Here is a 26159-nt window from a genome sequence, read left to right as displayed (position 1 = left end):
ATTTTGCCAAAAGCTGGCTGACAGCTTAATGTGCACTAAGCGAGAAGCTCTTCCTCCTCGCCCTCCTCTTTTATTCTGACACTAGATTGCACATTCAAAACAAATCCTCCCTCAGCCCCGCCCCAAGCCCTACCCTCGGCTGCCTTCAGCACTGCAACTGGCAAGTCTGGGGCCTCCTCGGTACTCAGAGCCCGGCCGAGCATCCCCCGCACTCCTTTCCCCGGCGCTGGGGGCCCAAAGACACGCCCGTCGCGGCGGCGAAGACTGGACCACAGCCCTTAATCTCCGGGACCCCTGAGAGGCTAACGCGCCCACCCACCACCCCCTGCTGACGCTCCCGCCGGGTGGTGTACGGCCCCGTACCTGCACACAGTAATCAGGTTCCTCCTCTCCACCGCAGCATTGCGGGCGCTCAGGCTCTTCTTGGAGCCGCCGCGACTCCCGCTCAGGCCCCCCAGGCTCCGGGAGGCCATGGCGGGCTGAACCCCGCGCCCTTTTGTCTCGTACCACCCCTCAAGCCCCCACCCTTGCTCAGTACGCGCACGTGGGGGCGCGGGAACTACACAGGGACCGAACGGGGAAGGCGGGAGGGTGTGGAGGACGGCGGGGGGCCTGCACCCTGGGAGTGACGCCTCGCGCGCCGCGCCCGGAATACCAAACACGCCGCACCACCTTTGGTCTCGCGCGCGGCCCCGGACGGCGCGTGCGGGTTGGTGCCTGGAGCTCCCCTACTCCCCAAAGGAACTCAGCGGCCGGCGCGCGCGCGCGCGTGCCCATCAGCATCGCACACCCTACCACCCAGCCTCCGCCGTCAGTCCCGCCCCAGTCGCGCTGCTGCAGTGAAGCCCCTGGCCTCGCAAGCGTAGCCCCGACCGCCCTCCACCTATCAGGCCAACGCTACCTCACCTGGAGCCAATTACGGCGCGCGAGAGGCGGGGCTGGTCGCCCGGACCTTTGAATTATTGCACGCGCGCACCGCCGGGACCCGTGGGCAGCTGTCAAGACGTCGGGCTTGTGATTGCTGTCCACGTGCCGCAGAGTCGGCGCGTAGGGGAGCCGTGTAGTTGTTTGCGCTGCGATGGTGGAATGCGGGACCCTGGGATCCCCCGGCAGAATTCCGACACTGGCCTGGGATCTCAAGCTTTAACGGCTGCGTTTTCCCAAAAGCCGACCCCCAAGTCCTATGGCCTCCGCAGCGTCAGTGCGGAGAGAACGCACCAGTTCCTGCCGCAGCGGCTGCCGCACCCGACTAAAGACCTGACTTGTCCTGGGATGGGTGTTCCTTTTGTCCAAATGGCCTACCCCGGCCTAATAAACAACGACACAATAGCTCGAGAAGGGAAATTGCCCATACTATATTACTCTTGGGGCGTCCGGAGTTGGGAGTTCTTGACCCTCGACTCAGCGCCGCCCGCACCTCAGTCCTCAACATGGCTTGACCGCTAGCGTCAGATCGAGCGCGGTGCGAATGTACGGTCTTCATTCTTCACCCTTCTCGCGTCCTGGGCAGCAACCTGGGATTTGAGGGGGAAGCTGTGGCGGTGAGCCCCAGCGGCTCCTGGGAGGCCTTAGCGCCGCCGACCATCCTGGATTTCTCACCGCCCTTTAGGTCTCACTTGCGGGAGGATCTGGGCCTACGCCCAAGTTCTCTAGGCCTTCCATTCACCCAGATTTTAATGAAATCATTAATGAACACTATCCTTTTATCTCCATGGGTCATAGCACGTGCTATGGCCTAGAACAGGTTCTCAATAAGTATTCATTGAATTTAATTCGAAGTCACACGACATTATTTTACCAAAATTTTGTAGTTTTTGGTGGTTCCAAAATCCATATAACTTCCACCTCTTGTTTTGAAGTTTTGATCAAGAATGTTATGGAATATACAGTTTAGTATTGCTTAAATATGGTACCACCTACTCCAAGTACTGTTACTTCCTGTAACTTTTCTGTGTAATAAAACTGTAGATTATTAATTTCTGAAGTTTTTAAAATTTTAAAAACCTCTAAAATCATAAGGGCAAAGACTCAGCACTTTATAGCTACTAACTCATATTAATCTGTTCCATATAGGGAAAAATATATATCTAATTCTTAACTAATTTACTAATAAATATTCACACATTAAAATCCCATTATGAGAAAATAATTTGGACTAGACTTTTATCTTTCACATTAATCAAATAAAGGCAGTTTTTCCCCCCATATGTAGGCATTTGTAGCTAGGTCAGGGCATTTGTTCCCAAACATTTCTTGTCTGTTCTATAATGACAGTTGGCCCCTAAAAGTAGGCTTGTCCATTTAGGAGCTACAACTGAACTTGTCTCTTCTTGCTAGCCTAACACTATGAATTCAGACGTAGCCATTAGGAAACAGACACAATGGCTATGCAGGCAATTGCAGCAAAATATTTGCACTGGCAATGATGAAAACTATGCAAATTGACTACTCAATTGTTGTTCAGCCTTTTAAACCTGTTGTTAAACCTGTGTAGGGAAGAGTGGATAGCCATCAGTTATCAAGAAAATTCTTAGAGAGACACCTATGCTCTGTCCTGAAGGACAGAGAGAACACACTGAAACACTGAACAAGAAACACAAAAGTGGGTGATTGAGTCAGATAGAGAGAAGTGGTATGTCACTCTCAAAACTGACTTTCTAGCCTCAAGTACTGTAGTGGTTTGAAACAGTATGTACTGCAGAAAAACATGATCTTAAATCTAATCCATTACTATGGGTGTAAACCCACCATAAGTAGGACCTTCTGATAAGGCTACTTCAGTTAAGGTTTGACCCACCTCAATCAGAATAGGTCTCAATCCCCTTAGCCACAGAGAAAAGAAGCTGAAATCAACGAAATCTAGACAAGAAAGCAGATACCAACAGATTCCATGTACCTTACCATGTGGCAGAGAAGCCAAGGCTAGCGAGCAGCCAGTCTTTGGAAAGAAAGCATCGCCTTCATGATACATTAATTTGGATATTTTCCCAAGCTCTAACCATGAGTGAATAAATTCCCATTGTTTAAGTCCAAACCGTTTCATGGTGTTTGCTTTAAGCTGCCTACAAACTAAAACAAGTACATTTTCATGTTATCTGTACTGTAAAGATTTAATTTGACTGACGACTTAGTGAAACCCCATTTGGTTGATTAGGTATTAATGTTATTTTTCAAAATCTTATTTTACTTCAGATTGCATTATAACACAAACAATTTTTTGCATATACAGTGTGTCATTAAACTGCCACATGAGGGCCTTAAATGACAAGGCTTCTTCTCATTTATCCTGAGGAGTAGCCTATCTCAATCTTTGTCTGGGTTACTAATCAAGAGATTACTAGTCAATTAAATTGCATACAGAGTATACTACTACTATAGAATTACATGATTTTTTTACAGTACATTTTGAATTTTTTTGGCACCTATTTCAATTCTTTATACATCCAAGCATTTGCACAAAAGTTATTCAGAGATGTAAAAAAGATTCACAATAAAAATCATGAAAACAGTAGCTGCCTAAGTTAACCAATAGAACTGAATGGGCGGAATATAATCATTCACTAGTTTTTCAACCCACTTCTCCTCCCCCAAAAAAGGACAAAATTACAAATATACAATATAAAATGTCCTCAAAACTAAAATGCCAGTAAGCCAAGGAGAATATCAAACCACAGTATTTTTTTCTTTAATAGAGAAGTTGTGAGTTTACAGAACAATCATGCATAAAATACAGGATTTCCATATACATCCCTATTATTAAAACATTACATTGGTGTGGAACATTCATTACAATTGATGAAAACACATTTTTATAATTGCATTTTTAACTATAGACCATGGTTTAACTTAGGGTTCACTATTTGGATTAAAAAAAAATTTTTTTTTCTGTTACCATATATACAATCTAACATTTCCCCCTTTTCATCACATCCTGATATATATTTCAGTGCTGTTAATTATGTTCATACTATTGTGCTACCAAAACCACCATGCACTATCAAAATATTTCCATCATTCCAAATGGAAACACTGTACATTTTCAGCCTTAACTTCCCATTCCCTATCCCCACCCATCCTTTGGTAAACTACATTCTAGATTCTGACTGTATGAGTTTGCTTATTCTAATTATTTCTTATCAGTGAGATGATACAATATGTGTCCTTTTGTGTCTGGCTTATTACACTCAACATGATCTCTTCATGTTGTTGCATGTATCAGGACTTCATTACTTTTTACAGCTGAATCATTGTGTGCATGTATGTATATATGTATATGTATATGTATATGTATATGTATATATATATACCACCTTTTATTAATCCACTCATCAGTTGATGGACACTTGGGTTGCTTCTGTTTTTTGGCAATTGTGAATAATTCCGCTATGAAAATCAGTGAGAAAATATCTGTTTGAGTCCCTGCTTTCAATTCCTTTGGGTATATACCTAGTAGCAGACTTACTGGATCATCTGGTAATTCTCTTCTTAGCTTTCTGAGGAACTGCCAAACTGTTCTCCACAGCAGGTGCACCATTTTACATTGCCACCAGCAATGAATGAGTGTTCCATTTCTCCACATCTTCTCCAATACTTGTTCTTTTCTTTCTTTTTTTTTAAATCACAACCATTCTAATGGGTGCGAAATGGTATCTGATTGTGGTGATTTGAATTTCACTGATGACTAATGATATTGAGCATCTTGTCATGAGCATTCTGGGCATTTGTATATCTTCTTTGGGGAAATGTTTATTCAAGTCTTTTGCCCATTTTTTAATTGGGTTGTTTGCCTTTTAGTAGTTAAGTTGAAGGATTTCCTTATACAGTCTGGATATTAAACCTTTATTGGATATGTCGTTTCCAAATATTTATTTATAAAATCCTCTTATACTCCTTTTTGTTACAGTGGAGTCGATAGTAATGTCAACATTTTCATTTCTTATTTTCATTGTTTATATCCTCTCTGTTTTTTTCATTGTCAGTCTAGCTAAGGGTTTGTCAATTTTATTGATCTTTTCAAACAACCAACTTTTGGTTTTGTTGATTCTCTCTATTGTTTTTTGTTTGTTTTCCACTTCATTTATCTCCACTCTCATTTTCATTTCCTTCCTTCTGCTCACTTTGAGTTTAGTTTGCTCTTCTTTCTCTAGGTGTTCAAGTTTCAAGCTTAGCTCTCTGATTTGACGTCTTTCTTCTTTTTTTAAATGTAAGCATTTAGAGCTATAAATTTCCCTCTCAGCCTTGCTTTGCTGTATCCCATAAGTTTTGGTGTATTGTATTTTCATTTTCATTTGCCTCAAGATATTTCCTAATTTCACTGCTGATTTCTTCTTTAACCCATTGTTTATTTAAAAGTATGTTGTTTAATTTCCACATATTTGTGAATTTTCCGTTTTTCCCTCTTTTATTGATTTTTACTTTCATTCTGTTGTGGTCAAAGAATATACATTGTATTATTTCAATATTTTTTACTTTATTGAGACTTGTTTTGGGACCCAACATAAAGTCTGTTTCAGTTTGCTAAAGCTGCCGGAATTCAATATACCAGAAATGGATTGGTTTTTACGATGGGGATTTATTAGTTTACAAATTTACAGTTCTAAGGCCATGAAAATGTCCAAATTAAGGCAACAACAGGCCGATACCTTCTCTGAAGAAAGGCCACTGGCATCCAGAATTCCTGTGTCAGATAGTAAGGCACATGACAGCATCTGCTGGTCTTTCTCTCCGGGGTTTCCTTGCTTTCAGCCCCTGGCTTCATAGGCTCTCTCAGCTCCTCCAGGATCTTTCCTCTAAGCTTCTCTGGGTATTTCTTTCTCTCCACTTTCTCTTGGTTCTGTTTTCCTCATAATGGAATCCAGTAAAGGAATAAGACCCACATTGAATTAGGTGGGTCACATCTCGATTGAAACAACGTAATCAAAAGGTCCCACCCATAATACGTCTGCAACCACAAGAATGAATTAAAAGAACAAGGCCTTTTCTGGAATACATAACATCTTCAAACCAGCACATGGTTCTAACCTGGAGAATGATCCATGTGCATTCTGTTTGTGTTGGGTAAAGTATTCTGTATATATATCTGTTAGGTCTAGTTGGTTTAGAGTATCCTTCAAGTCTTGTATTTTCTTATTGATCTTCTGACTAGATGTTCTATCCATTATTGAAAATGATATATTAACTTCTCCACTATTAATATAGAACCATCAATGTCTTCCTTCAAAACTGTCAATATTTACATCATTATATTAGGGCTTTGCTGTTAGCTCCATATATATTTATAATTGTTGAATTGTCCACTTAATCAGTATATAATGACTATCTTTGTCCCTTGTGACTATTTTTGAATAAAAGCATATTTTATCTGATATTAGTGTAGCTACCCCAGCTGTATTTTGGTTACTACTTGCATGTATATATTTTTCCCATCCTTTCACTTTCAACCTACCTTTATCTTTAAATTTTAAGGTAAATCTCTTGCAGACAGCATATAGTTGGGTAATACTTTTTATTCATTCTGCCAATCTCTGCCTTTTAACTGGAGAGTTTAATCCATTTACATTTACATTTAATGTCACTATTGATATTGCTGGACTCTCTTCTGCCATTTTCTGCTTAACTTTGTCTTATACCTTTTTTGCCCCTTAATTCTTCCATTAATGCTGACTTTTTTATTTACTTGATTTTTTGTGTTGTACCACATTGAGTGCCTTCTCTTTTCCATCTGGATATGTTTTCATCTATTTTCCTTGTTGCTGCAATGGGTTTAAAATTTAATATCCTAAACATATAACAATCATATTTGGTTTGATACCAACTTGCCTTCAATAGCATACACGTACACTTTTCCTCTGTCCCTCTGTCCCACCACCTTTTGTTTGTTCTTATTACCACATATATCTTTGTACATTGTATGTCCAAAACCATAGATTTAATATTACTTTTATGCATTTGCACTTTAGCAACTGTAGGAAGTAAGAAGTGGAGTTACATACCAAACAATGCATTACAATACTGGAATCTATAATTACCCAAGTGGGTAGCTTTACTGGAGGTCTTTATTTCTTTATGCTGCTTTGTATTACTGTCTAATTTCCTTTCTTTTGGTCTAAAGAACCACCTTTAGCATTTCTTGTAGGGAAAGTCTAGTGGTGATGAACTCCCTCAGCTTTTATTTGAAAATGTCTTTATCTCTCCCTCATTCTTCAAAGAAAGTCCCACCAGATATAAAGTTCTTGGCTGGTAGTTGTTTTCTTTCAGCTCTTTAAGTATTTCAACCCACTGACTTCTTGCCTCCTTGGTTTCTGATGAGAAATTGGCATTCAATCTAATTGGGACTTCCTTGCACATAACACATTGCTTTTCTTTTGCAGCTTTCAGAACTCTATCCTTGTCTTTTGCATTTGATAGTGTGATCAGTACATGATGGGGTGTATTTTTCTTCATGTTTATCCTGCTGGTGTTCTCTCAGCTTCTTAGATATTCATATTCATGTCTTCTGCCAAGTTTTGGAAGTTCTCTGTCTTTATTTCTTGGAATATTCCTTCTACTCCTTTCTCTCTTTCTTCTCCTTCTAAGACTCCCATAATGCATATATTGGTATGCTTGATGGTGTCCCATTGCTGCCTTAGGCTATTTTCACTTTTTATAATTTTTTTTTTTTTTATTTTTGCTCCTCAGCCTGACTCATTTAAATTGTCTTCTCTTTGAGTTTGCTGATTCTTTCTTCAGCCAGCTCCAATTTGTTGTTGAAATCATCTTGGGAATTTTTCATTTCAGTTGTTACGTTCTTCAACTCCAGTACTTCTGTTTAGTTCCATTTTGAGATTTCTAGCTCATTACTAAAATTCTCATATTGGTTGTTCACTGTTTTCCTGGTATTTCTTTCTCTGTATTTTCCTAAATCAACTTGAGAATTTTTAAGATCATTTTTTCAATGTCCACATTCTCATCTTCATTGGTATTTTCTGGATTTTTATCCTCTGCCTGTTTCTTTGTTTGTCTTTTATTCTTTTGCTGCACACTGTATATTTTAATATTTTTAAATGTTAACTCTGGTATTTAATCCCTGAGGTGCCTGTTTCTTGATTTTGTAACCAGCTAATGTTAAGACAGAAGTGTCTTGAGCTTCAGCCCTCATATCAGGAAAATCTGCCCAAGACAAATGCAGTGTGCAGGGCTTTCCTTTTCTTCCTGGGCCTCTGTCTTGTTTTTGACTTTTGCTTGTTGGTTGTTTTAATCAGAGTTCCCCTGTTTATACGAGTTTTGTTTCCCCTCTGTTTCCCAGAAGACAGACTTCCTTCTCCCGTGTGTTTGAAGCTGCTGTCCTTTGTCCCAGACTGTCTGCTTGTATAGTTTGTATACTCCTTTTGTTGGCTCAAGCTGCTTTTGCCTGAAGGGCAAATTCTGGGAGGAGGGCAATGCCAGAGAGGACTTTCCCAAGTCAGTCTTTTCCCACCACAACAGGGCCAGGGTCCCACAAAGTGGGTTCAGGTCTGTTCCACGGTGCTCTGGGGAGGGGATCTGGAAGGGCACCAAGAACTTCTTCCACAGTTCCCCAAAGCTAAGCTTTCTTGGCCTGCCCAGCAAATGCAGCCCTTCAACTAAATGTCCCCCACAGCCCTGAGGAAGCAAAGTGTCTTTAAGTCTCTTCTGGGGTGTGTTGAAATAATGGCCACCCTCAGGTCCAGGACCCCAGTTATCTGAAATCACTAATCATGATCAGTGATTGAAAGAGGATTTTTAGGTCCCTTTCCATCACCAGTGAGCTAACCAGAAGCTGGATCCCATGGTGGTCTGACACGAGAGTGTTGAATGGGTGCCAGTAGCAGCCATGCAGAGAGAGCAACTTACCATATTTTACTGTAATTTATTAGCATCTTCCTCCCTGCTCCTTCCTGGATTCTGTGCAGTGTTCTTCTGGCCTCTGGATTTTCAAAATAATTGTTTCAGACAGATCCTGCCTGTTTAATAGTTGTTTTGGTGGAAGGACTGAGTCTTGGAACTCCCTACTCCACCACATTCCCACAATCCCTCCATAGTTTTTTGTTGTTGTTGTTAATCTCAAAAAAGAAGTAGACTTTCTAGTTATGACACAAGCCCAGTAACCATAACAGGAAATATTGATAAAATTGACACAAAAGTTTTAAAAATCCATGAAATAAGTCTCACCATAAGCGCACTCAAAAGGAAAATGACATACTAAGGAAACATACTGCAAACTCAGATCATTCACAAAGAGCTAGTCTCCTTTACATAGAAAAAACTTCTTCAGATCAGTAAGCACTGTTTCAGTAGAATAATAAGGATGGAAGCCAAATAGGAGTGAGTAAAAGGGTCAGTGGGAAATGAGGATCACATAACTCTTCTAAAAGTTTGTTTGTGAAGGGGGAGAAAAAGATAGGCTAATAATATAGGGGAAAGTTGAGTAAAGGGATGTTGGTGTTTTATCGTTGTCGTTATGTTTTTACTTTTCATGTAAGTGACTTCAGTACATTTAAAGTTGATGGCATGATTTCACTGGGAGGAAAAGCTGATAATGTGAAACAGAGAAAGTGTGATCAGTAGTGAGAATGAGGTAAATGGATGTCAACCAAGGCACAGAGAGATAGACTGTGGTTAGGCTGAAGATACAAATTCTCAGGTGTAACAAGAGAAAGGAAGGGAGGATGGGTGCAGATTTAAGTAGTTTTGAACATTTAGTATTAAAAAGTCAAGAACGATGGCTTCTGTTTTCTCTGCAAAAGAGAATACAATGTTACCTGCCAAATGATTCAAACAATCCTTACGGTGAATGAAAGAGAAAGTTTATCAATGAGACTTAGGACTCCCAGGCAGCATTTGAGGACCCATTTGAGACTGGTCATCCTGAATTTACAACAGGCACGTATACCCTACTGTAGGACTTTTTCCAACATTGTTGAACTGCTGAGGTACAGGTAAGAAAAGAGGCATTGGCTTTATCCAGGACAGATTTTATGAAAGGGTGAAAGGAAAAGATAAAAAGGAAAGGAACTTTAAGACATTAGCAAGAGTGTTATTCTAATGCACTTTAAGTTTGACATAGTGGGAAATGAGAAAAGAAAGGAAGCAATGGATTGGAGTAGAGAAGAGGGATCAAAGGACCAAATGATATGTTGAGTTCAAAGAAAATCATGTTCTTGTTTGCAAGCTGGAAAGAGAGGAGATTGTGGTGATAGAATGGCATGCTTGAATCAGTTTCGTAGTTTTGTAATCTAATTTTGGAATTAGAGCAATTATGGATGATGACACAATGCAAAGTAGCAGAGGTGGAGTGGAGGGTAAGTTCTGGTGATGAAAGGAGGTCAAGAAGCTCAGAAGTCAGAGTGTTGAATCATCATCCCTGTTGCTATGAACTTATCCAGAATGATGATGAGATTTAGAATACACAGTAGCTGCCAAAATCTTCACTACATTAGGGCAAATAAGTGAGAGATTTGTAGATGACAATACTATCAAATTACATAAGCTTTGAAGGAGTGAGAGCAAGTTTTGTTTGCTTGCTTGCTTTTTACAAGAGGGTGAAGAAATAATGGTCTAGAAGTGGCAATAGAAACCAGGGCGAATACTATTCCTTTCACCCTGAGGTATGAAAGGGCTGAAAATATAAAAAGCTTCCATTTGTGAGTACATCAAGTGAAACAGGGCACTCAGGGGGATCCAGGCTTTCCTTGAGAAAAGGAGGTATGTGAAGAAGTGGAGAATAAAAGGTAGGATTAGTTATGGAGAAAAATTTCCAGAGGGCATCACGGAAGTGGGTGGAAGACAGGGTCAAGGGCGAGGAAGGGCAAAGCATATTGGTGCTTATTTTTATAGGGTATGGGTGGTAAGGCTGGCATTATAGGGTTCGGTAGGTGTATGTTGAAGAGTATCTTGATGGGTCTCATAAGTTGATCTTTGTAAAAAGAACAATTTGGGTGAAGGCTGATCAAATCAAGGAGGATTTGGACTTACAGTTTATTTGAAGAGGGCAAATGCTGGTCCTTAGCTCAAAGGGCTTTTTTTCTTTTCTTTTTTTAATCTTGAAAAGGAGTGTTAGCAAGTCAGAAACTACAGACTCTAGACATCACATGAATTATATCAATTAATCTTTATAGCCATTCTCTGAAGTAAGTACTGTTATATTCCCCAAGGAAACAGAGGCTTAGAGAGGTCAATAATTTTTAGAAAGTCACACACTTACTAAGTGGCAGGGACAGGATTGAAATTGAGATCTGTTTAGAAGCAAAATCTATTCTCTTCCCTAACATGTTTCACTGCATTTTAGAGAATGTAGCTCCAGGTGAGGCTTAAACACAAAACCTCTACATTGTACACACAGTGCTTAACAATCAAAAGGGTTGTACACACTGACCAACTGCAGTCACTCATGGAATGTAATCTCCAGAATGTTGAGAACAGTAGAGCTCAGGCTTACACAGGTTTTATAAAAAATGTGGAATGAGTTTTGCCACTGGGGATAGCTGCCTGATCAACTTAGGGAGGGTAGCAGTTCCTTTAATTTTTCTTCTGCTGTTTACCCTTCTCTCTAGACTACAGCTTCAGTCTTATGTTGTACCAGATTTAATTACTTTACAGCAAAGAGAACTGTCAACATTCTCCAACCCATTAATTTATTTTTTTACCCACTCCCCTCCTCCTTTGTGTGTCTGTCACACATTGTTTTTCTTTTATCACCTTGATGACAATAAATACTCTTCTACAACATCATAATAAAGAAAAGTATCCCATGGTGCAATTGTGTCATAATTTACTTGATCAATCCCACGTTGCTGAACTTTTGGCATCTTTCCAATTTTGTTATTAGAGACTGTATTAGCATTACAATATTTGCATATCCATGATTACTGCTTTCAGACAAATTGTTTCATACACATTTGGATTCAGAAAATGTGTGTTGAGTCAAAGGACATGCACAATTCTAATGAATACAAATTGTTAAATTTTTCCCTAGAAATGGTTTATCAGCTTGCATTCCTATTAACAGTACAGAGGAGAGTTTTCCGACAACTTTGTTCACACTGGATACTATCATTCTTTTTATAGTTTTTCCACTTAATAAGCAAAGAGCAATATGTTATTTATATTTTAACTTGTTTTTTAGCTATTAGTGATGTAGTATTTTTACTTCATGGGTTTTACTGGTCACTTAATTTTATCTTTGGGCTTTGCCTATTCATGTCCTTTGCTCAAATTTTCTATAATGGTATTGCTCTCATTATATTGGCTTATTATCATATTGGTCTATTGCATGATATAGCAAATACTTTTCCTAGTTGGCTGTTTGTCTTACAGTTTTATTTATGGTGCCTCTAGCATTATTTTATAGAGAGATGTTTAAAATGCTTTATATGAACAAAATCCACCATCTTTTCCTTTGTTGGTTTTTCTTTTCATCATTTTAAAAAGCCTTTGCCACCCTCAAGAGAAGATGGATATTTTAAGCTTTCTTTTTTGTATCAAAAATACTTAATCTATGTGGAATATATGAAGATATGAAATTAGGATATAACTTTATTTTTACCAAATTATTAGCCATTTGTTCCAATTCTATTTATCAGTTTGATATTTTCCCCGCTGATTTAAAATATTAAATTTATCACGTAATAATTTCCAAGGAGCAATTTTGCATTTGTAGTCAAGTTTTGTTCTCATGATAAAAAACTCAGAGACAACAAACATCAATATTTCATAGCAACTTCTTTTTTCAGCTATCTCCCTAGACATAATATAGAGATATATTTATTTACATAGATGGGTTCATTCTACACACATATGATATAGTTTTTCACAAATTGTCATTATATGCTTGTGTTTATTTATGATGTTTTGTTACCTACAGAAATCATGATTTTTGTGCAGTCAAATGCTTAGAAAAGCTTTCTGCACTCTTAGATTATAAAAATGTTTACCCACCTTTTTGCAGTATGCTTGCTTTTCCTTTTTTTTCTTTTTTGCATTTGTGTATTTGATACTTATAGAACTTACCTTGATGTAAGAATCAGCTGATAAAAAAAGCCTAATTTTTCCATTGGTCAATAGTTATCCAATACTATTATTAAATAACACATACTTCTCCTACTGTCTTTTTTAAGTAACATATTTGCATATATTTGGGTCTACTGATTGACTTTTTATTCTGATCCACTGATTTATCATTTGTGAGCTAGTAGTACCAAAATCTAGTAAGTACTGAAGTCTTACTCTTTTAAATATCTAGTAGAGCTCATATCTTCTAATTACATTCTTTCAGAATTTTTTTGGAAAGAATATATATTCTTCCAGACAAATATTAGAATCATTTTGGCATATTCCAAAAAATGTCTATGGAGATTCTGATTAGAATTGTGTTACATTTATAGGTTAGGTAGAAATTAATACCTTTGCAACCTTTGTAAAGTTCTAAGAGCATGGTCTGCCTCTTTATTTTGTCACATATTCTTCAATTTCCCTCAATGGAGTTTTATATTTTATTTGCCATAAAGTTCCAGAATTTTTCTTATTATTTGAAAGATTTAATATTTTGTCACATTATGACTGATTTTTTATTCCATTATATTTTCTAATTAGTTATAATTTTATAAAAGAAAGCTATTGATTTTTGCACATTCATTTTTGCATACTTTCTAACTGTGCATATTGTTTTTAATAAGTTTTCAGTTGATTCTTTCAGTTTTCCAGATAAACAGTTATACCATCTGAGTTTATATACAAGTAGCACTCATAACATTGACAGACACTTGATAAGTACTCAATAAGCATTAGCTATAATTATTACAATTCTTATTATTTATTTTACTAGTAAGTTTTCAGAAAGACTAAATTGTCCATGATGTAGTAGGTAGGTTTACATTTTTGGATTTGACAAAAAGATTCTAAATTTCCTTTGTTAGGTATAAACATGCAAATATAGCCAAAATCATTCTGTAAAAGAAAAGTAATGAGAGAAGACTTGCTTTATCAGATAGTATCACATATTGAAAAGCATGTACAAACATATTATAAAATAGCAAGATGCTAGTTCAGAAATGGAAAGATTAATAACAAGGTTCATAGAACATACAGGTCTCTTTAACATCAAGAATTACTTTCTATAGCAAAAATATGTGACTACCAGTTCTACAAAGTACTTTTCTGTAAATTATCTTAGGCAATTCTTTCAAATGTAAGTTCCCAAAAAATCATCTTGGCAATAATTTGGCAGAGCTAGATATTAGTGAGAAATGTGCTACTCACAAATTTTTGAGTAGTATTTTCAACCATGACGTCAAGAAAATATTGCTTGAACTCCTTCCTGTAGATAGATTACATAAGATTTTCTGTCCCGTATAATCATTTTTACTAAAATTCTCTGAGACATCTATAAAGTCAAGAGAACTGAAACACATTTTAGTACCAGTTTACTATGTCCACAACAGTATTTTGCTTATGTAGACTTAAAATATACCAAAATGGCAATGAAATTAATGATTGCCTCCTTGAAATTTCAGGGTCAATTTATTCATATAGATTGGACAAATATGCTTAAGACCACAAACAATGAAATTTGGCTTTCTGCTGAGTGTTCAAAAATTGGACAAGCACATCTTTAAACTCATAAATCTGGCCAAGTATACTTCTCTGTGTCAATCAATGAAACTAAGTGAGGAAAAGAAGAATGTTGTGATTATCATTCAGATCTTTACTGAGTTCATGTTTTTCACATAATTTATCTTGATAATGGGGTTAAGATCTTCTCAAAGATTGCTTGGCAGAGTGTGGAAGCCAATATTTAGTTGTTATATTGGTTCTCTATTGCCAAATAAATAACCAGAAACTTAGTGGCTTAAAAAACACCCATTGACTACCTCACAGTTCTGTAGATCAGAGGTCAGGCACAACATTACTGGTTTCTCTGCCCAGGATGCTACAAGACTAAAATCAAGGCACCAGCTGAGCTTGTTCTCATCTGGAGGTTTGGGCGGGGGTGTGGGTGTGGGAATCACTTCCAAGTTCATTGAGGCTGTTGGCAAAATCCAGTTCCTTACAACTCTAGGGGGACAGGTCCCTGTTTTCTTGCTAGCTATTGACTTGGGGTCCTCTCCATTTGGTCCTTCCATTTTCAAGCCTGAAACGGTGTCTCCAAGTCTCGTTATCTCTCACTTCTCTCCTGCTACTAGCTGCTTTTAAAGGCCTCATGTGATTGGGTTTGCACACCCAGATAATCTCCCTATCTAAAAGTCAACTGATTAGTAACCTTAATTACATCTACAAAATCCCCTTTGCCATGTAAAGTGGTATAATTATAGGATTAGCATCAGGGAGCAGAGATAATGAGGGCCATCTAAGAATTCTGCCCACCACAGTGGTGAAAGAAACAATGTATCCCTTAAAGAGATTTTTTTTTTTTTAATGACTGTTATTCTGGCATCATCCTCCCCACACCAAACCATTTCTAATGATATCCTTTTAGGAATTTTGATATAGCTAGTTCTAAAGAGATTTTCCACCTACCTGTGTTCTCCTGGGCTTGGGAAAACAGAATTTTTCATTTTCATTTATTCAATAAATATCTGTTAGTTGTCCCTTAAGTGATAGATACTATGCTAGTTGGTGGGGGTGTAATGTTGAACAAAAGGGCCTGCTTTCACAGAGCTTAAGGTTTTAGGATGGGAGAGAGAGGAATTAATAAAAAAAAAACTAAATGAATAAACACATATAAGATTATGAAGTATAAATGCTCCTAAGGAGAGAAGAGCATATAAAAGGGGAAGTCAATGACAGGACTCCAGGAAGCATATTACCATAGAATGCAATGTCAGTGGTGCCCTTAGAATTGAACAATACTCTGGCCCTGCAGGAGTTTCAGAGAAAGGAATGATGATTGAGCTGAGGTATGAAGGCACAAGGGGAATTAACTATGTAAAGGGGTTTGTGGTAGGAGAAAATATCCAGGCAAAGGGAAAAGTATGTACAAATGGCCTGTGGCTGGAGGAAATATACTTTACCTGAGGTTAATGTGGCTAGAACACAGTCAGGCAGATTAGAAGGGTATTGTTGGACAAAGACCAAAGAAGAAGATATGGTTGCATTCACAGAGGCCCAAAGATTATGTTGAGCATTTTGAGCTTTATCCTAAGACACTGGGAAGACCTTGGAATTGTTTGAAGCAAGAGGCCTACTAGATCAGAGATCTGGGTTTTGAAATGATCACTCTGGCTGCTATGTGGAGAATGGTTGAAAACATCAGGTAAAAAGTGCTGCCCCATAATGATTTGGCAACACTCAGAATGCAAGATTTCATTAGAGTTTCCCTAAAGACTTGGGGTTTTATAGTCTTTGCGATTGTGATTGAGAGCTCTAGCTCTTGCTTTAAAGCCTTAGTGGGTTCCTGATAATAGATATCAGTATTAAGCAATCTCATATAATGGACCAAGTTTTAATTTGTGGAAGAAGAAAGGGGAAAAAAAAATAAAGAAAAAGAAGAAGAAGGAAAAAAACCCACATGACTTGGATACTTTTTCGCTAATGTACCTGCAGTGTTGTATCAGATGAGAAGGCTGCATGTTGTCATTGCTGTGTTTGCTAACTGTCATGGATTTAATTGTGTCCCTGAAAAGATATGTTCAAGTCCTAATCCCCAGTCTTGTGATTGTGATCCTATTTGGAAATAAGATCTTTGAAGATGTTATTAGTTAATATTGGGGTGAGCCATAATCCATCCAATATGACTCAAAGAAGGAGAGGGAATTTTGGACACAAGTAGTTGGAGACAGGCAGAGAGAGAAGACTTCCATGGGATGGAGGCAGAGATGAAGTTATGCCATCAGCCAAGGAAGGCCATAGATTGCTGGCAAGCCACCACCAGAACCCTACAGACTTCAGAGGAAGCATGGCCCTGCAGACACCTTGATTGGGACTTCTACCTTCCAGAACTATGAGGCAATTTCTGTTGTTTTAAGCCACCCTATGTATGGCACTTTGTTACAGCAAATCTAGGAGGTTAAGATACTAAACTACAACCCAGTGAAACCAATGTCTTTTGTAATATGGGAATCCTCACTTGATATATGCCTTATCAAAGTTTTGGTTTTCTGGGCCATTTTTATCTTCTCCAAAATAAAAAATAAACTGGAGAACAGACAAGAGTGTGAGAACTTCCTGGAAAAACTGATGAATAATTTCTAACGGCAATCACAGTACAGGATTGTCCTGGTTATGCCTAAATTCCTTCCTTGCTTAAGTGAAATCTAGCAAACAGACCAAAGTCTTGCACTACTTAACAGTTTCCAAGGCCAGATCGAGATAATCTAATTTACCAACTTTGTGATACTAGCTTGAGTGTTCAGGCAGAACTCAAATTCATGGGATGTACTAAATAGAACATTTAACCCAAATCAGCCCATTTCCTTCTCCCATGAGTTCACCCCACCACCACCATGATATATACATTCCCTATATATCAATAGCATGTGCAGGTTTGCTTTCTGTCTCTTCGATGGGCGAAGCAGTGAATATGGTCTACTGAGCTCTTTTCAAAAAATTCTACTTGCCTTCATTACAAGGCTGTATGACAGCTCTCAGTTTTGCCTTTCATGAGCAATGTGACCCTGGGAAAATTACATAATATCTCTATATCTCAATTTCCTTATCTCTGAAATGAAATAATTATAATAGCAATTGTATTTACTTCATAGCTTGTATGTGTGTGTGAGGATCAAATGAACAACAAATGAAGCTCTTAAAAAAGGGCCTGGCATATATGAGTGCCTTTTAAGCATTAGCTGTTATCATTAATGGTTGTTCCTGGAAAAGGCACCTGAAAATCATCAAGTCTGGTCTCAGCTTGTGTTCCAAGAGTGTACTATATAGCAAAGGCTTTAGGAATGTAATGGCAGGGACTTTAGGAATTAAATGTTAACTTTGTTTCTTTAAAAACAAGAAATCCTGTCAGCTCCAGGTTGGTTTGGACATCTATCACTCTTTATCAGACATTTCCTCCTCTTCATAATCTTATAACAAATGCCCTGTCATTTTTTAGCATTTCCCAACAGGGAGTTTTGAATTATCTTTGTCCTTTTCTCATGTACTTTTACCTTGCACAAGACTTCCAAGGCCTCACCACACAAAAATCACAATGCTCAGTAATAGCCCAGAATACACTAACATTTAAGACATCTTATCATTCCATGAAACAGAGGGAATCAATATCAATTATAAACAAACACTCAGATGCATCCTACTATTTTATCCCATTACTATAATATAAAACTTTTTGTTAAACTTTACTCTCCTTAAAACTTAAAACATTTGATACTTATGCTAGGTAATAGCCATAGAGATAAAAATTATGCCTTCCATTTACTGAAAACATATTTATTAACAAACTAAGTCAAACAGAAGGCTAATCATTAGGCTCTCTCAATGCTATGTTCCTTGAAGTTCTGAGTATCCCCCCAAATAGTCAAGATTTTGTACATCTTTACTTCCTGTAGTTTGTATTTACAAATCATTTTTTTCCAATACAAAATTTAATTAAATGAGGCTTTTTCAAACTTATACATCTTGGAGATTCTGATATAACCCCTTGTGTCTATCACCTCTCCCCCCACCCCACTTTTATCACTTCTTACTAGTGGATTATTTTAGCAACTTAAACTATCACATGGATCTGCAAATTGTGTTATCCTGACATTTAAGACATTCTACAGGGAGAAACTAAGACGGCAGCTAGGTGAGACAGGGCAAAAAACACCTCCGTGAAAAACACTAGAAAAAAACCAGAAAGTGACCCAGAATACCAATTACAGCAATGCGCCAGCTGGACGAGGTCTGCTAGTTCCACAGGGGCCGTATCCTTGGTGAAACCAGGAGTCTCCATTCTGAAAAGAGTGAGTAAGCTGGCTGGAAGACCCGCAGCCACGCAGCAGTCTGGGGAAGCCAGGGTTTGGCGTTTGGAGACTGACTGGCTCTTTAAAAAAAAAAAAAGGGAAAAACCCAGGAGTGGCTGCAGCTGCGATAATGGGAACCATGCAATAAAACACAGCAAGAAGGGGCTGGGCCAGCCTCTCGGTGTCTGGCCAGGAAGATAGCCCACTGCAGATACCCTTGGGGCTGGGGGAATGGAGGGGAGAGCTGGAAGCAGAAAGAAACCCCGCGGCTAGCAGCTGGCTCCCCGGAGGGCTGGATAAACTCCTGCCCGGGGCCGTGCCCATGAGCCCAGAGCCCCACCAATTGTCTTGGAGCTGGGAAGGAAGAACTGTGCGAGGAAGGGGGTGTGGAGACGCCCCATTCGGCCATCTTTGCATCAGGCTGAAAGCGCCCCGGCATGGCCCGGTGGCCTGGGGCTTCCCTTGAGGGACGGCACGCACTGGTGATGCAGCACAGCATTCCCTCAGCAGAGGTCCTGGAGGATCATGGCTGGGCGGGGGGATCCGCTTGGAGAACCCAGGGACACTACGCCAAGTCCGTTGGTTTGTGGGACAGCGAGAGAGAGGGTCTGGGGCTGAAACGAAATGAAGGCTTAGACTCTTGCAGTGGCCTTGAATCTCTGGAAACCTGGGGGATTTGAATATTAAAGCTGTCCTTCCTCCCTGGCCACCTGTACACAGGCCCCACATTCAGGGCGGACGGCTTCAGCAACACACCCAAACTGAATTCTCCAACTGAACCCCACAAGAATCATTTCCCCACACACCGCAGGGACAAGGTGGAGAACTGACTTGAGGGGTATCGATGACTCACAGACGCCATCTTCTGGTTAGTTAGAGAAAGTGTATGCCACCAAACTGTGTTTCTGAAAAATTAGATAGGTATTTTTTATACAACTTTAAAGAACCCTATTAAGCAAAGCAAATGCCAAGAGGCCAATAACAACAGAAAATCTTAATGCATATGATAAAACCAGATGATATGGAGAATCCAACTCCAAACACACAAATCAAGATATCAGAAGAGACACAGTACCTCACACAATTAATCAAAGAACTACAATCAAGGAACGAAAACATGGCAAAGGACTTAAAGGACATCAAGAAGACCATGGCCCAGGATATAAGCAACATAAAGAAGACCCTAGAAGAGCATAAAGAAGACATTGCAAGAGTAAATAAAAAAAAAAAAATAGAAGATCTTATGGAAATAAAAGAAACTGTTGGCCAAATTAAAAAGACTCTAGATATTCACAATACAAGACCAGAGGAAGCTGAACAATGTCTCAGTGTCCTAGAAGTCCACAGAACAAAAAATGAAAGAACAAAAGAAAGAATGGAGAAAAAAATCGAAATGGATCTCAGGGATACAATAGATAAAATAAAATGTCCAAACTTAAGACTCATTGGTGTCCCAGAAGGGGAAGAGAAGAGTAAAGGTCTAGAAAGAGTATTCAAAGAAATTGTTGGGGAAAACTTCCCCAACCTTCTACACAATATAAACACACAAAGCACAAATGCCCAGCAAACTCCAAATAGAATAAATCCAAATAAACCCACTCCAAGACATATTCTGATCAGACTCTCAAAGACTGAAGAGAAGGAGCAAGTTCTGAAAGCAGCAAGAGAAAAGCAATTCACCACATACAAAGGAAACAACATAAGACTAAGTTGTGACTACTCAGTGGCCACCATGGAGGTGAGAAGGCAGTGGAATGACATATTTAAAATTCTGAGAGAGAAAATTTTCCAACTAAGAATACTTTATCCAGCAAAACTCTCCTTCAAATTTGAGGGAGAGCTTAAATTTTTCACAGACAAACAAATGCTGAGAGAGTTTGCCAATAAAAGACCTGCCCTACTTCAGATACTAAAGAGAGCCCTACCAACAGAGAAACAAAGAAAGGAGAAAGAGATAGAGAGAATTTTAACAGACATATACAGTACCTTACATCCCAAATCACCAGGACACCCATTTTTCTCCAGTGATCATGGATCTTTTTCCAGAAGGGACCATAAGCTGGAACATAAAACAAGCCTCAAGAAATGTAAAAAAAAAAAAAAAAAAAAAAAAATTGAATATACTCAAAGCACATTCTCCAACCACAATGGAATACAAATAGAAGTCAATAATTTTTGAACTGTAACTCCACTATTTACTTCCTACATGATATAAAATACACAAACTCTAATGACAAATCAGTGGTTTTGAACTCAATGTAAAATATGTGATTTTAGACAACTACATAAAGGTGGGAGAATGGAGGAGTATAGGCACATAGTTTATGTGTCCTATTGAAGTGAAGGTGGTATCAAAGAAAAACAAGATTGATATGGATTTAAGAGGTTAATTTTAAGCCCCACAGTAAACACAAAGAAATTATCAGAGAATATAACCATAGAGATGAAAAGTAGAGATTGGGTTAAGAGAAATGGGAGAAAGGGCAATGAGGAGTTAAGAAATGAGTGTAGGGTTGCTGTTTGAGTTGAAGGGAAATTTCTAGTAATGGATGGTGGGAAAGAGCATTACAACATTCTAAATGTGATTAATCCCACTAATGGAAGGCTAGGGAGGGGGTGGAATGGGAAGATTTAGGCTGTATATATGTCTCCACAATTAAAAAAAAAAAAAAAAGACAGTCTAAATAGATGACAATTGAATGCCAAGGATGAACTCAGATAGGATTGGAGGATAGAGGACAGGTGGCTCAAAGGGACACAGTTGAAACATAAGGAAAAGGAAATATAGAATGTAAGCTTTGTATCATTGTTGAATCTCTTGTACTTCTTAGCTGTGCTTAATGGGATTGCATAAAAGAATGTTCTTGTTCATGGGAAGTATATATGTGAATTATAGTGTATGTTCAAGGATATGTGCAGCTAGCTCTCATATGTTCAGAAGACAGAGCAATAGATGATGGATGATAGATAGGGAGGGAGGGAGGGAGGGAAAGGAATAGCGATGTGACAGCATGTTAAAGTTGGTGGATTGAGCTATCAGGGGAGGGGGGTCAGGGTATGATGGAATTCTGTGTATGGGGTTAGTATTGTTTTTGCAACTGTTCCTATAACTTTGAATTTATTTCAAAATTAAAAAAAAAAAAAGACCTTCTACAGTCTTGTTAGCACTGCCTTCAAAATATATCCAGAGTCTGAACACTTCCCATCACTCCCGCTGCTACTTTCCAGGCTTAAGTGGATTATTGAAACAGCTTCCTAACTGGTTTCTTGCTTCTGTGCTTGGCCCCCTACGGTCTGATTTCAATTTAGCAGTGAGAATAATAAGATTATGTTACACCTCTGCTCCAAATTCTCCAATGGTTTTCTCTTGGAGTAAAATTTGAAATCCTCACGATGTCCCAGGAGGCCCTACAGAATCTCATCCTACGTCACTTCTCCTAGCAGTAGAAGACCTCATCTTCCACTGCTCTTCCCCCTTGGTCAGTCTGTTCCAGCCACACTGGCTTCTTTGCTTCTGCTCATTTGGGCAAGGGATACTCCTGCTTTAGGGCCTTTGCACTGATGTTCCTCCAGATAGCACAGGGCTCATTCTCTTATTCCCTTTAAGTCACGTTCTTACTGAGACCTTCCTCATACCCTCTTTAAATTGAGAACTCCTTTTCTCTGAATTCCCTATCTTCTTTCACTGCTTTATTTGTCTCTATAGCACTTATCACTATCTCACATCCTAGGTATTTCACTCATTGTGCCAGTTTGAATGTATTATGTCCCCCAAAATGCCATTATCTTTGAGGCAATCTTGTGTGGGCAGAAGCATTAGCGTTGATTAGATTGTAATTCTTTGAGTGTTTCCATGGAGATGCGACCCACCCAACTGTAGGTGATAACTCTGATTAGATAATTTCCATGGAGGTGTGGTCCTGCCCATTCAGCATGAGCCTTGATTAATTTGCTGGGGCACTATATAAGCTCAGAGAGAAGGAGCCAGCTTGCTATAGCCAAAAGGGACACTTTGAAGAATGCACAGGAGTTGAGAGAGGAGCTGTAGCTTACGGAGACATTTTGGAGATGGCCTTTGGAAGCAGTCTTTTGTTCCTGAGAAGCTAAGAGAGGACAAAAGCCCAAAGAGCAACTAAGAGTGATATTTTTGAGGAGCTGCAGCCTACAGGGGGAATGTCCTGGGAGAAAGCCATTTTGAAACCACAACTCTGGAGCAGATGCCAGCCATGTGCCTTCCCAGATAACAGAGGTTTTCCAGACTCCACTGGCCATCCTAGAGTGAAGGTACCCGATTGTTGATGACTTACATTGGACACTTCATGGCCTTAAGATTGTAACTTTGTAACCAAATAAACCCCCTTTATAAAAGCCAGTCCATTTCTGGTGTTTTGCGAAAAGGCAGCATTAGCAAACTGGAACACTCATCTGTTTATTTTTTATCTCGCCTCACTAATATGTAAACTCCATGAAGGCAATAATTTTTATATGTTTTGTTCACTGACATAGAAATAATACTTGACATACATGGTAGATTGAATTGTGTACACCAGTTTGGACATGTTCTTGGTCTTGGTCCACATCGTGGTGGATGTGGACCCTTTGTAAATAGGACTTTCTTCTGCCATTCAGCTATTTGGTCTTTGTAAGTCTTATACCATTTTTTTGTCCCCTCAATTCTGAAGGAAAACAATTGCCAACCAAGAATTTTATATCCAGTGAGACTGTCTTTCAGAAATGAGGGAGAGGTTAAGACATTCCCAGATAAACTAAAGCTGAGGGAGTTTGTCACCAATAGACCTTCCCTACAAGCAAAGCTAAAGGGATTTCTTCAGGCAGAAAAGAAGGAACACTATACAGTGAATCAAAATGGCATGAAGAAAGAAAGACCTCTAGTGAAGTTAACCATTTGGATAATTGGAAATGCCAGTTTAATTGCATTATATGTTTTGGTATGTAACTCCACTTTTTACTTTTTACAGGTTCTAAAATGCAAGTGGATAAAAAGTATTGACAAATCTATGGTTTTGGAATACAATGTATTAAGGTATAGTTTATAACAAGTGCAACAAAAAGATAGAAGGATAGGAGAGTATAGGAACTGTGAATCTGTTTGCTGTTGAAATTAAGCTGGTAACATATCTAATGTTCTTTTATGGATTTAAGATGTTAAATTTAAGCATACAGAAGGAAATGAGAAGGGACTCAAAATGATATGCAACAAAATAAATAAATATGAAAGTAGACATTAATAGGAGAATTGAAGGGACAAAAATATTTTGTCTCACTGTCTTCTTATTTCCATCATTACCGATGAGAAATTGGCACTTAATCTTATTGGAACACCATTGTACATAGCATGTTGCTTTTCTCCTGCAGTTTTCAGAACTCTCTCCTTGTGCTTGGCATTTGACTGTTTGACTACTATGTGTCTGGGCATGGTTCTCTTTGGGTTTATCTTGTTTGGCATTCAGTGGGATTCCTGAATGTCTATAAACATATCTTATGTTCAATTTGAGAAGTTTTCTACCATTATTTCTTCAAATATTCATTCTTCCCTTTTTTCTCTTTTTCTTCTGAGACTCCCATATGTCTATATTGCTATGCTTATGGTGTCCAAAGTTCTTTTAGTCTCTGCTCATGTTTATTCATTCTTTTTTCTTTCTGCTCCCCAGCCTGAATCATTTCAATTGTTTTGTCTTCAAGTTCACTAATTCTTTCTTCTGCCCACTTTAATCTGCTACTGCTAATCTCTAATGATTTTTTAATTTCAATTATTGTGGTCTTCAACTCCAGTATCACTGTTTTGGTTTCCTTTTAAAATCTCTATCTCTTTACTGAGATTCTCATAATGTTCATGCACCTTTTTCCTGAAATCCTTTAGTTCTTTTTCTGTGTTTTCTTTTATCTCCTTGAGCATGCTGAGAATTATTTTTATAAAAATCTTTGTCTGATATGCCCAAACTCTGGTCTTCTTCATTGATGTTTTCTGCATTTTCATCATGTTTTTTTGGATGGGCCATCATTTCCAGTTTTTGCCTTGTAATCTGTTGTTGCATACTGTACATTTTAATATTTTAGTGTTTTGACCCTGGGATTTAGTTCCTGAGCTGTCTGTCCCTTAATTTGCATCCAGCTAGTGATATGACAGAGACTTTCTTGAGTGCCAAGAACTAACAAAAACAAACTAAAGACACCTTTCACTGACTTTGAAATTTGATTCTCTGTTGGCTGGTATTCTCAGAGTTTAGCACTCCTATTAAGAATATCAGGATCATCCCAAGGTGAAGGGGAAGTGCAGAGTCCTCTGTATTTTATGACCCTGAGCCTTTTCCTGGGTTTGTGATCACTGGTGGCCCTAGGAATTCCCCCATTTACAGAAATTCTAATGACCCCTCTACTCCCTATGAAATAGACTTCCTCTTTCTCCTGGGTACTCTATTGTATGACTTAAAGTAGGTTATCCTTTGCCCAGGCCACTTTGATTTGTTTCTTATACTACCTTAGCTGTCTGCAAGCTGCTTCTGTCCACAGGTAAGTTCTTATAGGGCAAGTCAGAGAGGAGTTTCCTGGTTCATGCTGCCACCCAATAGAGTGGCACTGACTTAGGGGTTACTGTGTTACATCCAGATCAGGGCCATGGACCCACAGTGGGAATGCAGGCTGGCTCAACACATCACTGGGGAGGGGCTGTGTGTGGGCCAGCAAGAGTGCTAAGAGCTTCTCCTACTGTCTTTTTTTAATTGAGATTGCTTACAAACTGTACAATTACTCAAAGATCCAAAGTGTACAATCCATTGCCCATGGTACCATCATACAGCTGTGCATCCATTAACACAATTAATTTTTTTCAATTTTTAGAACATTTTCATAACTCCAGAAAAGAAATAAAGATAAAAAAAGGAAACTCAAATCCTCCCATACCCCTAACCACCCCCACTCCATTACTGATTCATAGTATTGGTATAGTACATTTGTTACTGCTCATGAAAGAATGTTAAAATACTACTAATTGTAGTATATAGTTTGCAATAGGTATATATTTTTTCTTATATGTTCCTCTATTATTAACTTCTAGTTATAATGTCATACATTTGCTCTAGTTCATGAGAGAGATTTCTAATATTTGTACAATTAATCACAGACATTGTCCACCACAAGATTCACTGTTTTATACATTCCCATCTTTTAACCTCCAACTTTCCTTCTGGTGATATATGTGACTCTGAGCTTCCCCTTTTCACCACATTCACAGACCATTTAGCACTGTTAGTC

At 38.7% G+C, this 26159-nt stretch overlaps 2 protein-coding genes across 6 annotated transcripts in view; one reads left to right on the top strand and one right to left on the bottom strand.

Moving 5' to 3' along the window:
* RUNDC3B (RUN domain containing 3B) overlaps positions 1-809 on the bottom strand; it is a 245960-nt gene extending 245151 nt beyond the window's left edge. For all 5 annotated transcript variants that reach the window (XM_037836576.1, XM_037836579.1, XM_037836578.1 and 2 more), the window contains exon 1: positions 364-809. In XM_037836576.1, coding sequence (XP_037692504.1) covers positions 364-473 — 110 coding nt within the window. In that variant the 5' untranslated portion in view covers positions 474-809. The remainder of the gene's footprint in view (positions 1-363) is intronic.
* ABCB1 (ATP binding cassette subfamily B member 1) overlaps positions 1-26159 on the top strand; it is a 242492-nt gene that overhangs the window by 85690 nt on the left and 130643 nt on the right. The window lies entirely within an intron of this gene.

The sequence above is a fragment of the Choloepus didactylus genome, chromosome 5 (assembly GCF_015220235.1).
Source record: "Choloepus didactylus isolate mChoDid1 chromosome 5, mChoDid1.pri, whole genome shotgun sequence".
Classification (NCBI taxonomy): domain Eukaryota; kingdom Metazoa; phylum Chordata; class Mammalia; order Pilosa; family Megalonychidae; genus Choloepus; species Choloepus didactylus.
Note: the sequence above shows the minus strand (reverse complement) of the source record. Positions and strands in the feature narration are given on the sequence as shown.